This window comes from Geotrypetes seraphini, chromosome 13 (genome assembly GCF_902459505.1).
Source record: "Geotrypetes seraphini chromosome 13, aGeoSer1.1, whole genome shotgun sequence".
Taxonomy (NCBI): domain Eukaryota; kingdom Metazoa; phylum Chordata; class Amphibia; order Gymnophiona; family Dermophiidae; genus Geotrypetes; species Geotrypetes seraphini.
In genome coordinates this window covers 83,647,448-83,661,124 of record NC_047096.1, presented here as the reverse complement: position 1 = coordinate 83,661,124, position 13,677 = coordinate 83,647,448, and the positions used below count along the sequence as shown (strand labels likewise).

General features: G+C 44.4%; 1 protein-coding gene across 1 annotated transcript in view; it reads left to right on the top strand.

Annotated features, from left to right (window-relative positions):
• LOC117347478 (corticotropin-releasing factor receptor 1-like) overlaps window positions 1-13,677 on the top strand; it is a 119,118-nt gene that overhangs the window by 60,190 nt on the left and 45,251 nt on the right. Inside the window, exons 6-8 of the mRNA XM_033918481.1 lie at window positions 4,915-5,035; window positions 6,411-6,564; window positions 12,706-12,766. Of these exons, the coding sequence (XP_033774372.1) occupies window positions 4,915-5,035; window positions 6,411-6,564; window positions 12,706-12,766 (336 nt within the window). The remainder of the gene's footprint in view (window positions 1-4,914; window positions 5,036-6,410; window positions 6,565-12,705; window positions 12,767-13,677) is intronic.

The following is a 13,677-nucleotide window of genomic DNA, read 5'->3' as shown; positions in this document are numbered from 1 at the left end:
GAGTGAGTAGAGCTGTAATTTATCCAGCCTTTCCTCGTACGGGAGATCCTTGAGACCCGCGATCATCCGGGTGGCCATTCTCTGGACCGACTCTAGTCTCAGCACATCCTTTTGGTAATGCGGCCTCCAGAATTGCACACAGTACTCCAGATGTGGTCTCACCATGGATCTATACAATGGCATAATGACTTCAGGCTTACGGCTGACGAAACTCCTGCGTATGCAACCTATGATTTGCCTTGCTTTGGAGGAAGCTTGCTCCACTTGATTGGCAGCCTTCATGTCCTCACTGACGATCATCCCTAGGTCACGTTCTGCTTCAATTCTTGTTAGGATCTCGCCATTTAGGGTGTAAGTCTTGCATGGATTTTGGCTGCCCAGGTGCATGACTTTGCATTTTTTGGCATTGAAGCTGAGTTGCCAGGACCTAGACCAGCGCTCCAGTAGTAGTAGGTCGTGCATCATGTTGTCGGGCATTGAATTTTTGTCTGTTGTACTCTTGGCCACTACATTGCTTAGTTTGGCGTCATCGGCGAATAATGTTATTTTACCTTGGAGCCCTTCTGCCAAGTCCTTTATGTAGATATTGAACAGGATCGGGCCCAGGACAGAGCCCTGTGGCACTCCACTGATCACCTCCGTCGTTTCGGAGGGGGTGCCATTCACCACTACCCTCTGAAGCCTACCTTCAAGCCAGTTCCCAATCCATTTCGTCAATGTGTCGCCCAATCCTATAGAACTCATCTTGCTCAGCAACCTACGGTGTGGTACGTTATCGAATGCTTTGCTGAAGTCCAGGTATACGACGTCCAGGGACTCCCCAACATCCAGCTTTCTCGTCACCCAGTCAAAGAAGCTGATCAGGTTGGATTGGCAGGATCTCCCCTTAGTAAATCCATGTCGACGGGGATCCCGTAGATTCTCCTCATTCATGATCGTATCCAATTGGCGTTTGATTAGAGTTTCCATTAGTTTGCTCACTATTGATGTGAGACTCACCGGTTTGTAGTTTGCTGTCTCCATCTTGGAGCCTTTCTTATGAAGTGGAATGATGTTAGCCGTTTTCCAGTCCAACGGGACGTTACCTGTACTAAGGGAGAGATTGAAGAGTGTGGATAGCGGTTCCGCCAAGACATCACACAATTCCCTGAGCACCCTGGGGTGTAGGTTGTCAGGCCCCATTGCCTTGTTAACCTTGAGCTTTGACAGCTCGCAGTAGATATTGCTGGGCGTAAACTCGAAATTACTAAACGGATCAGCTGAGTCAACCCTTGTCTGCAGCTGAGGACCAAGTCCCGGCGCCTCGCGGGTGAAGACTGAGCAGAAGTATTCATTTAACAGTTGGGCTTTTTCCGAGTCCATTTCTGCATAGTCTCCCTCTGGTTTCCTGAGACGTACTATCCCGCCTGAGTTCTTGTTCCTGTCACTGATATACCTGAAAAAGGATTTATCTCCTTTCTTTATGTTCCTTGCTAAAGACTCCTCCATGCGGAATTTGGCCTCCCTAACTGCTGTTTTGATGGCTTTTGACTTGGCCAGATAGGTTTCCCTGGAGTCCTGTTTCCCTGATTGTTTGTAAGAGATGAATGCTTTTTTCTTCTCCTTGATGAGGTCCGAGATCTCCGCAGAGAACCACTGTGGCTTATTGTTCCTACTCCGTTTACTTACTGATTTAACATAGCGGTTTGTTGCTTCCTGTATGGTGGCTTTCATAGTTGACCACATTTCTTCCACGTTATCGGTTTCTGCTTGGCTTTGTAGCGCCTGGTGAACGAAGTTCCCCATGTCTTTGAAGTTTGTGTCCTTGAATTTAAGGACCTTGGTCAGTGTGGTAGATTTAGTGAAACCTTTCCTGAGATTGAACCATACCATGATGTGGTCAGTGGAGGCCAATGTGTCGCCCACCGAGACCTCTGTGACACTTTCTCCATTGGTAAGTATCAGGTCTAGGATTGCCTGATCCCTTGTTGGTTCCAACACCAGTTGCCTTAGTCTTGCTCCCTTCAAGGAGTTTAATAGCCTCCTGCTGCTGCCTGAAGCAGAGGAAAGTGTGACCCAATCCACATCAGGCATGTTGAAGTCACCTAACAATACTGTGTCCCCATGCAAGGTGATATTCTCTATATCTCCAATTAATTCCATATCTTGGTCATCCTGTTGTCTTGGGGGTCTGTATACTACGCCAAGATACAGGCATTTGTCCTTCCCTCTGGCCAAATTTACCCAAAGGGATTCCCCAGTGTACCGTACATCTGTGATTCTGGTGACTTTAATGTCATCTTTAGTATATAATGCTACACCTCCTCCCATTTTGTCCTCCCTGTCCCGGCGAAGCAAGTTGTAACCCAATATGACCATGTCCCACCCGTGGGAGTCTGTGAGCCAGGTCTCAGATATCGCCACCACATCCAAGTCGGCATTTGTAATTTCTGTCGCTGCTGGGTCAGACCAGTGGTCCATCCTGCTCAGCAGTCCGCTCACGCAGCCCTTAGGTCACAGATCAGTGCCCTATTTGAGTCTAGCCTTACTTGCGTATGTTCTGTTTCAGTAGGAACTTATCCAACCTTGTCTTGAATCCCTTAAGAGTGCTTTTCCCTATAACAGCCTCCGGAAGAGCATTCCAGTTTTCTACCACCCTCTGGGTGAAGATGAATTTCCTTACATTCGTAAGGAATCTATCCCCTTTCAATTTTAGAGAGTGCCCTCTCGTTCTCCCTACCTTGGAGAGGGTGAACAACCTGTCCTTATCTACCAAGTCTATTCCCTTCAGTACCTTGAATGTTTTGATTATGTCCCCTCTCAATCTCCTCTGTTCGAGGGAGAAGAGGCCCAGTTTCTGTAATCTTTCACTGTACAGCAACTCCTCCAGCCCCTTAACCATCTTAGTCGCTCTTCTCTGGACCCTTTTGAGTAGTACCATGTCCTTCTTCATGTATGGCGACCAGTGCTGGACGCAGTACTCCAGGTGAGGGCGCACTATGGCTCAGTACAGCGGCATGATAATTTTCTCAGATCTGTTCATGATCCCCTTCTTTATCATTCCTAGCATTCTGTTCACCCTTTTTGCTGCCGCCGCACATTGCACGGACGGCTTCATCGACTTGTCGATCATAACTTCCAAGTCTCTTTCCTGGGAAGTCTCTCCAAGTACCGCCCCAGACATCCTATGTTCGTGCTTGAGATAGGGGTGAGAGAGAAATGTCCGAACGGAGCTCCTACAGTCTACCTGGTTTTTCATGGTCAGGTTCTGGTCCAGTGTTACTCCCAATATCTTCATAGTGGATTGAATGGGATATCTAAGGTTATTGATGCACATTGGTGTTTTAGTGTCGTGGGTATGGCGATGCTATGAAAAATTTTGTTTTCTCTGGGTTTAGTTTTAGTCTGAATTCAGTCATCGATTGCTCCATCCGATTTATTCTTTTATATTGCCATTACCCAAGAGTTCTAGGCGGTTTACATCATAAGAAACTGAACAGGCAGCGAAACATATACATATAATGAAGTAAAAACAGAGTAAAAGATTAAAAATTACAGTCTTAAAACAATCTAGTTATGAGATAAATTTATCAAACAAAGCAGATTTTACTAGTTTACGAAAAGAGCAATAAGTTTGCAGTGATCCTTTTCATACCAATGGGTGACTGTATATTTCTACTGAAGCAACTTCTATGCTTATTGACCCTAGTCTTTATTATTCTCTTGGTTTTCCTAATATCCCAAAGTTTTCAAGGGCAGATGGTGAATTGCAATTAGTCCTGTGACTGGATGCATAAAGTCAGACAAAGAAATGCAATGTCTACACACTGTACAAGATCAATGTCCAATGGTATTTCCCACACCACAAATGACTTTTGCTAAGGTTGAGGCAACGAGGTATTCCCTAACATTCTTGGATCTCGGTAATCATGCCACAAACTTGGAATCACTTGCCTTCCTTTATTAGAGCTGAAACACAATTAGACAAATTTAAAAGGTTTTCAATGATACATTCGAGTGCTGAAGCTACTGGCTAACGTTGGGCCCATACAGTAAACTAATTAACATCGCCACAGTGACAACTTAGCCTTTTAAGGCTATTAGTTTACCCTTCCTTATGTGTTTGCCCATTTAATGTTTCTTTCCTATTACAATTGTAGTTCTACTCTCCTTCCATTTTATTCCTGTCTTGTTTTAGTCTTGTATAACCTGAGTGTTTTTTACCTTGGTTTTTAATTGTAAATTGCTTAGAAATTTTTATAAGCGTTTAATCAAATTTGAAATAAAACTTGGATTAGACAACAACCGAGGAGACATACATGAAGTTCAAGGAAATGCAAGTTCTTCTTGATAATGTGTCTGATATCTCTTGAAAGGTGTGAAAAATGTAAGGTACAGACTAGCTCTGGACTTCCTTTATTCTTCTTCCGCTGTAAATGTGCTCTCTATTTTGCATCTTGGTTTTCTTTAAAGAATCTTGAACACATTTCTCAGGATAACCTCTCTGTATGAAATTCTCTGCCATAATTGGAGCTTAGTAATCAACCCCCCCTTTTTACAAAACTGCGCAAGAGGGTTTTAGCGCAGGCCAGCCTGCTGAATGCTCCAACAGTCATAGAGTCCCTGTGAGCATCAGAGAGCGTTCGACACATCAGTCAGCGCTAAAAACCTCTTGTGCAGTTTTGTAAAAGGGAGGGGGGGGCACATTCAGTCATATCTGTACAAAGTCTTCATAGTCTTTGAAATTGGGAATAAACTACGGTACATATGACCGTGAAAAGTAGTGTAATAGTTGTCACAAGACAGTATAGAATCTTCTTGATTTTGATACCTAATAACATCTCTCTTCATTGTCATATTGCATCTTGAATTTCAGATTTATTAAGATTATTTAGTAAGGTTTTCAATTGCCCGCTCCCCCTTTGTTTTTGCCAGGAGCATACGATGTCTCAGGAATATCATTCATTGGAACCTGATCACTACTTTCATTCTGCGAAATGCAACCTGGTTTGTAATACAGTTCACTGTGAACCATGAAGCACACGACAACAATGTGGTATGTATATATTACCATTCACTATGAGGAAAAGGAAATTTTATTACAGATGATTTCATGCAGGTGCCTATTCTCTTCCCTTCAGCCTTTCAAAAATACCCCTTGCTTCCAAAGCCACTGACCATGAGAAGTGTTCCCTAATTTGTCCACATCACTAGGGTTACCAGATTTTCCATTTGGAAAATTTTGACCCCTAGACCTGCCCCAGTTCCACCCATCCCCTCCCCATCACACTCCCAATCCCACCCCAGCCCTGCCCCCTCCCCCCTGCCTGCTCTCTTTGGGCAAGACATCCGTATATGCGCATATTTCCTCCTGCCTGACGTGATGTGGAGGAAAGCTTTTCAAAACCTGGACAAAGTGCTGGACCCCTAGACATGTCCTCAAAAGGAGGACATATCTGGGGAAATCCAGCTGTCTGGTAACCCTATACACCACCTCTTACAGTCTGTCACCAATTTCAAAAAAAAAGTTTTCCTGGCTATCTATGCAATGAACACAGAGGATCTCTAATCGGCAAACAACTAAGGCCAGTACTGGGCAGGTTTGCCAGTTGAGGATGGGCTGGGGATGGTTTCGATGGAGACTCCAGTAGATGGAACCTAGAAAACGCTACTGGGCAGGGCTCTGGGTTTCTGGCCCAGAAATATCTAAGAAAAAGGACCATTTAAATTAAATGATTAATTTATGAAGCATGTATGGTGGGGCAGACTGGATGGACCATTCCGGTCTTTAACTGCCGTCATTTACTATGTTACTATGTTTGTACTAACCGTATACAAAGTTATTAAATCAAATCAAATCAACTTCAGGCCCAAATGCATCCGGTCCAGATGATTTCTTTAGTTTAAGCTTTCAAATCACTTTCAGAGTTTCTTCTAAGGTTAAAGGGTCCATTAAGTCTTCTTGCTAAGGATTAGACTTTTCACTTATCTCTAAAACGCCAATCTCCATTATTAATAATAAATTCAGTCTTTCTTTGTTTCCTTTTTACTTGAGACAATTTCTTTTTCACTTCAGGGAAAGAATTAGACTTCAAAACATATGATAGCTAAGCTTATACTTTTCCTTACCAGGTGGATGGAATCTGCTTTGCAAATTTACTTGTAGCACAGATAAACACATTTGTAACGACTGTTAATTACTAGAATTTTGCTTAAGTAACTTTTAACAAAGCCTCGGTAGGAACTGAATGGACTGCTTTGCATTTTCCACATAGAAATTGCTACCATGGCTTTGTAAAAAGGCCTCTGTGTATATTGGCATGAGGATTTCTTTTCTATGTGTTCTGTCAACAAGGTGTCTATTTCCATCTCTGGCTCTTGAAATTCTATCGATTACTTTTTCCTCACCCGTCTCCCCTTCTTACCCCTAGATCTGGTGCAGGCTGGTGACTGCGACATACAATTATTTCCACGTCACCAACTTCTTTTGGATGTTTGGTGAGGGCTGTTATCTGCACACGGCCATTGTCCTGACATATTCCACAGACAAACTCCGGAAGTGGATGTTCGTCTGCATTGGATGGTGTAAGTCCTGCAGTCTGTTGGTGTTATCCTGAAGTGGAAGGTGATGTGAGAATGTGATGCAATCAGGGAAATCAGGAGGATGAGCTATCAAGGGATGATATTCAAAAAGGTTTAACTGGGCAGTACAGCCTACTGACCAGTACATTTAGCAGCACGTAACTGGACAGTGCCGCAGAATATTCCCGCTACATTAGAGGCAGTCCAGGGGCATAGCATGGGTGGAGCCAGCACTGAACTGGTTAGCAGAGGCATATAGCTAGGTGGGGTGCAAGGGGAGCAGCTGCTCCTCCAAATAGATTTTGAATGAAATGGTGCCTATGTGAATTGGGCCTATTTTACAAAGAGTCAAATCTGGCTATGCTTCTGCTGGTTAGCTGTAATATTCAGTCCACTGACCAGGTAAAGTTATGATAGTTAACCAGGCATAGGAGTCAACTGTTGAAAATGATTGGGAGTGCTGAACTCTTAACTCATGACAAATTTCCTTCACCCAGCAAAGAAAAAAAGAAAAGAAAAGAAAAGCCAAAATTCATCTAGTAGTGAATGACCAGCAAGGCAAGTAATATGGTCAAATCAAAAACTAGAGTCCTGTCATTCTTTTCTCTCCCTCCCTCCATTCAAGCCATTTGTAACACTTTTCTCCAAGCACACTCTTTTCTCCCCGCACTCCTCCTTGTCCTCTTCTCCCCTCTGCTCTTTTTAACTTTTATCTGGGGCAGGAAATTGAATAGCTCTTTGCCTGCTCCGCTCCCTAAATCTTTTGAGCCTGTTTTGCTTCTCATTTCCTGTTGACCCATCCTTCTATTCTATGGCGTAGCAGGGGTGAGCGGCGGTCAGAGCGGCGGCACCCCTCCCCTGCTGCACGCGTGCCCCCCTTCCTCATACCTTTTTAATTTCTGCACAAGCAGCACCAACTTACTGCCCGCTTCGTCTTCAGCGCTCTCTCTTCCTAGGCATGGGTCCTGGAAGAGACGTCAGAGAGAGCGCCAAAGCCGACGTGGGCAGCAAGTTGGTGGCTGCTTGCACTGAAGTTAAAAAGGTATAAGGAAGGGGGGCAAGCGTGCGGTAGGGGAGGGGTGCCGGCACCCTGAGCAAGATGGCACCCAGGGCAGACCCCCCCCCCTCTATTTCCCTCCAGTCCCCAGGAAGCTCCAGTGCACTTTTCCCTAATCAGTTCCTGTTCCAGGCAGCTTTGGCTCATTCATCCCTTTACCACTTGCCATTTCTCACTCTCCTCTACAGGCGAGAATTCCTTTTGTTGGTAGGTTTAACTCCTCTTCAATTTGTAACTTTCATTTCCCTGCTCTGCTCTTCCTAGCTCCAAGCACACTCCTCTTTTCTGCAACCGGTTCCCCATCCCCTTTTGCACTGACACTCACAGATTCCAGGCTAATGGCTCCCGTCTGCCTGTAGAGTCTACATCAGATTATTTGCCACTTACTCCTGAGCTCAAAGATTACAAGTTCTAGCAGCTCAGGTTATAGGAGCATGCACTCATACTAAGCCACTGGGTTCTGGCCTGCCTGCAGGATATTGCTCCAGTGGCCAAGGAACCAAGTTGAGACCTGGGAGGTGATTGCAGTTTTGCCAAGACCAAAAAGGGGAATAAGGATTCAACAATTAAGCAAGATGAAAGCCAGGGAGCCAAATCAGAAAACACACTGAGTGTCAATGGTCTTCTGCCACCGCTTCCTTTTTTAGGCTCACATAGCCCAGTGCTCCCACCATTTCTATCTCCTGTGGGATGTAATAGGAGAATAATATGTTTCAAAAGCAATCCTCCTAGGTTCTTGCCCCATGCAGTCTCACTACTCAAAATGGCTGACATGAGTTCCCACAGTGGTTGCTATCATTATTAACCGCCTTTTTATGAAGAGATTTACCTCAAATGATTACAATACAACTGATAAAGATGAAATTTCTGCTAGTAAATGTCTTGGCGAGCTCGTTGATCCAAAATATCATTAATCTGAAGTGATTAGATTAAATTTGCTGGATATCCGGCCCTGTCAAACTCAGCAATACCGCCTTACCATCCCAATATCAGCTAAACTGCAACAGAAGGAGTGCCAGCCCCTGGACATCCTCCATAGGCCTATCCCATAATGTCCACCCGGCTTCCCCCTACGCCTCTGGCCCACTACCCTACCATCCCAATATCCCCACCCTCTCCAGGGCCTAGAAAATGGATCCGCTGTCCCACCCTAAGAACCGAAAGGAGTCCCGCAGGACTAGGAAGCAGACCTCCTCTCCTCCCAGCAATGAACAGTGCAAAGAAACAACAGTATACAAGATACAAAAACCAGAACAAACAAGTGAGATGTCCTTAACAGTAGGGCAACAGGGCATGCTGACAATGATGGAGCGCAAAGTCACCAAAGCACAGATACAGCAATGGGCCCGCTGGCATGTCCACAAAGGCCCATGGGCAATAGAATCAGCAAGAGCAAACATCACCCAACAGTCCCAAGCCACTCATAAACCCACCAGGCTATCCAAAGAAAATGGAAACTTATAAAAATAGAAAAGATAAAAAGAAGCATAGAAAATGGGAGAGTATTCCCGCTCCAGGAAACACATGGGCACCTGCTACAGCCATGTGCAGAGTCAGTGTCTGGCCGTGCGGGCCATGGTCAGGCATGCAGAGGCCTCCTTCGTGGTGTGGCAAAAGAAAAATATAGAAAGAATAAGGAAGAGAGCACAGAAAAGCAGCGGCTAGCAAAACCCCTAGTCAGTCCGGAGCAGGAAGAGAGGGAAAGTAGGAAAGCGAAAAGGAAAAAGAGAAAGAGAAAGAGCAACTAGAAGAAACTTGGCGGAGCAGGGCAGATGACATCCATTAGGCAGCAGAGATCAGGTCCCGGTCCCACTAGCTGATCCCCCAGTCAGAGTCAGTGTCCACAGAAGCTACAGCAGCTTGGCATTCAGCCCGGCAGGAAGGCGTGAATCTCCGCCAGGGTTGAAAAGTAGAGCACCTTATTATCAGAGGCCTCCCACATGGCTGGGTGAAAGAGAGGGTAGAGAAGAAGAAGAAAAAGACAGGGGCCAGACAGACCCACAAGCGACCAAGAGCAGGAAGAGAAGAGTAGAAGAGCGAAAAGAAGAATAGAGAAGCAAGACAGAAAAGAAATGAACTGTTATGCTGAGCCCCGCCGAGCAAGGCAAACACCAGTCATCGGATAGCTGGGAGAAAGTTCTGAGCCCTCCAGCGGAACCACCAGGCGATAGCAGGGTCCCCAAGGGCCACAGAGTTAAGGCAGTCAGCCCGGCAAGACCTCCACCAAAGGCGCAGATCTCTGCCGGAGTAGGAAAGTATAGCGCCTGGTTCTCATGATGCACCCGGCGTTTGGCCGGGTACTGCAGAGCAAATCGCAGCTATAGTTGATGAAGCTGTGTGCAGTAGGGGGCCATCGCTCGGCTTTGCTCCAAAGCCCAGGTAAAGTAGTCCTGGAACAGCAGGAGGCGCTGACCCTCATAGGATACACTGACCTTCAATTTGTAGCTGGTCATAAGCTGGTGCTTGTCGGCGAAGTTAAGAATACGGGCAATCATTGGTCACAGCCTGCGGTCCCCATTCCGGCGCACCCCAAATCGGTGCACCCGCTCAACTAACAGGGAAGCACCTCCCATGTCCATACCCAACTCCTTGGGCAGCCAAATCGAGACCAGGGTTTTCAGATCTACGGCATTAAGGAACTCAGGCAAACCAATAAGCCTAATATTATTGGGGCGGCTTCAGTTTTCAAGGTCCTCAGTCCTGTCCTCCAGCCGGCGGTATTTCTCCTCCAGGATCTGGGCACCTGCCTCCAAAGTTACAGTGCGGTCCTCCTGCGCTGACATCCGATCTTCCACTTGTTGTAATCGGGTGTCCTGCTGCTCTAAGGTATCTTTGATGCCATCGACCGTAGATTGAAGCTGGGTAAGTTTATCATCCAGAAATGCAGTAAGATGTTTCTTCAACTCCTCAATCGTATTGGCCTGCAGTGTGATCGTCGGGTTGAGCTTCACTTGTGTAGGATGTGTTTGAGCCGCCATCTCAGCAGGGGTAAAAGGGCCTCTCAGAAGTTTAGCAGGCTTCGAGGCTCGAACTGGCATACCGCAAAACCCCGGCAAGAAAGATATCGGCGGATAGCCTACAACTTGCCCCAGTTGATGATATAGATTTCAGGCACTCAGAGCAGAGATTCAACAGAAAAAAACTGATAATACAGCACCGGGATCGGGAGAGGTGTCCAGACACATCTGTTTAGGTTGAGTGCATCATGTGACCCCCCTACTAGCCCCTCCTATTCAAAAAGGGAGCATGGAATGTGTCCACACCTTGTGGAAATGACACTGTTCTCCAGAGTTAGATATAAAACTAAGCTGTGTTAGATTGTTAGAAATAAAGGCAGAAAACCTAGTGGGAGAACAATGTTAAATACAGGTCTCATGCATCCATGTGGCCTTACAAAATATGGCAACTGTTCTTTTTCAAACTGAAGAAGGGCGGGCTTAAGCTCTGTGATTACAGCCTGTCTTTGTGGGAGAAGCAAAGATTTCTGGGGATTTAAGTCCACAAAGCACATGTTACTTATACATCTTAAACTTGTTCTTAATGTTCACATGTATCTTGCTTATCCCTGAGGTAAAGCAGATTTTTAAATGCAGACCATTGAAAATGTGGTTCTCCTTACCAAGAAAATAGACTATTATCTACCCCATTACCTTTCTTTAATTCTCATTTATTTGGAAAAGACTTTGGTAGCTTGTGCTCTGGCAGTACAAGATATGCAGGCCCTCGGCTCCATTACACTCCCCCTCAGTTTCGGAGCTGAATTTAAATGAAATACGGAAAATTGACCTCATGGACCTCACAGATCTCGTTCACCCCCGAGGTTAATCAGATTTTTAAGGACATGCAGTTTAGATTCGCGAGGTCCGTGGGATCTGCAAGGTTCATGTTTTCTAGTCCCTAAAATAATTCTAATAAAAAATACAACGGACCCCCACCAAACATCAACCTACGCTATCATACTCACCATACCCAAAAATAACCAACTGGAAAATGCACAACACAACGGAAAAGTGTAAACGCTGCCAAACTGTTTACTTTACCAACAACTCCTTCCACAAAGAAAATCTTTTTAAATTGCTTTGCGACTGATGCCTTCGAAGTGTAGCAATGATGTACGCATATGAAGTGCAACAATAAGCCATGCCTATGACTGACACATTTACATAGTAATCCTTGGCGCAGGCGTTCACTGTGCTTGTATCAAGTGAACTATTCTGTGCGTGTCAAAGTCACTCTCACAGTGACTGATCGGACCAGATTATGGCAAACCTCCACAAAAATCATTTGCATGCAAACTTGTTGGAACATTGATCACCATTTCAGAATTGGCTAAAAATTGGCCCACAGCAATCCACACAGTCTTAGCAGCCATGTTTTGTACATTTAGCTCTTAGGCGCCTATAATGTAGGCCTTTAAAACTCTGGCCTACATTGACAAGAGATAGGTGCCTATCTTTTTAGGTGTAATTTACAGAATGTCCTCCTTTATTTTTTATTTTATGTATCTGCTCTAACCCACTTAGGTTTGTTTTTAGATAATATGGGCTAAACATATTTCTAAATAAATCTTAATGAAAATGAAAATAAATTTCACTTTTTAGTCCTGGTTACATTGGATGCCTTGATAATATCCTCCAGCAACAAATTCCACCGTATTACTGTGCACTGAGAATACTTTCTCTGCTACTCTTATGTTCTTGCAGTGTCTCCTAGTCCTCCTAACATTGGCCCCCTTTTATGAAACCATGTTAGGCTTTTTTATTGCTGGCCACAGTGGTAAAAGCTCTGATGCTCCAAGAATTCCTATGAACGTAGGAGCTAATATTGATGCGGCTGGCAATAAAAAGCCTAATATGGCTTCATTAAAGGAGGCCACTATTTGTAATAGCAAATAATGGTTTCTTTCCTACCTATCGTATGCATTTTTTTCTTTCTATCAATGTGTAATAAATGTAAGAAATACCTAGTTAATATGAAGATCACGAAAGGGGCTCTTGGGCTGTTTCCATCTTGATTTTCATTTGATATTTGTCATCATGCTCTTAATGTGTGTACTATCGATGTTCCTGTCTGTCCTCTTTTTACAGGCATCCCGTTCCCAATCATCCTTGCCTGGGCAATCATCAAACTTTACTACTATAATGAAAAGTATGTTTTTTTACCTTTTCAATGTTGTATGCTTTACAATCAGCCTTTTATTTGTAACCGCAGTCCAGATACAAAGTTATACATGTCTCAATAAATGATATTTTAACTGATTTGAAAATGTGTTTCACTTTTGAATCTGGACTGTGGTTATTTTCAAAAAGTTTTAATAAATAGGCTGGGTTTTTTTTTTTAAATTGCAGCAGTGGCATACAGTGACATTTATAGCAGGGAATTCAGTAGATGAGAATTCAGTTCATGAGAAACTTAAGGCAAATCTGAAAATTCTTTGACAGAAAACAATTCCAGCTCATGGTCCAATCCCTAGTCCTAGGACTTCTAGACTACTTCAACATCCTCTATCTCTCCTGCCCCGCAGTCATGATAAAACAACTACAAACAGTACAAAACACAGCCCTGAGACTGATTTATTTGCTGAAGAAATACGACCACATCACCACCGCATACCTCAACTCACACTGGTTCCCAATATAAGCAAGAATACAATTCAAATTTTACTGTCTACTATTTAAAGCAATCAATAGAGATGGCCCAGCCTACTTGAACAACCGCCTTATCCAAACTGACACAACCAGGCAAAGGAGAACCCAAATACCATTCACGCACCCCCAGAGGCGTCAAATGCAAAAAATGTATGATGGCCTACTGGCCATGCAGGCAGCAAAACTTGACCACCAATTATCCAATCTACTGATGACGACACCAGACTACAAAATCTTCAGAAAAGAAATGAAAACCCTGCTATTCAAGAAATCCATCACGACAAACTAACTCCACAGGAAGTATCTCAATCCCCCAAAGTAACCCACTCAACTATGTAATCTCTTCTGGAATTGTCCAGATAACCTCTAATGTAATCTGCCTTGAACCGCAAGGTAATGGCGGAATAAAAG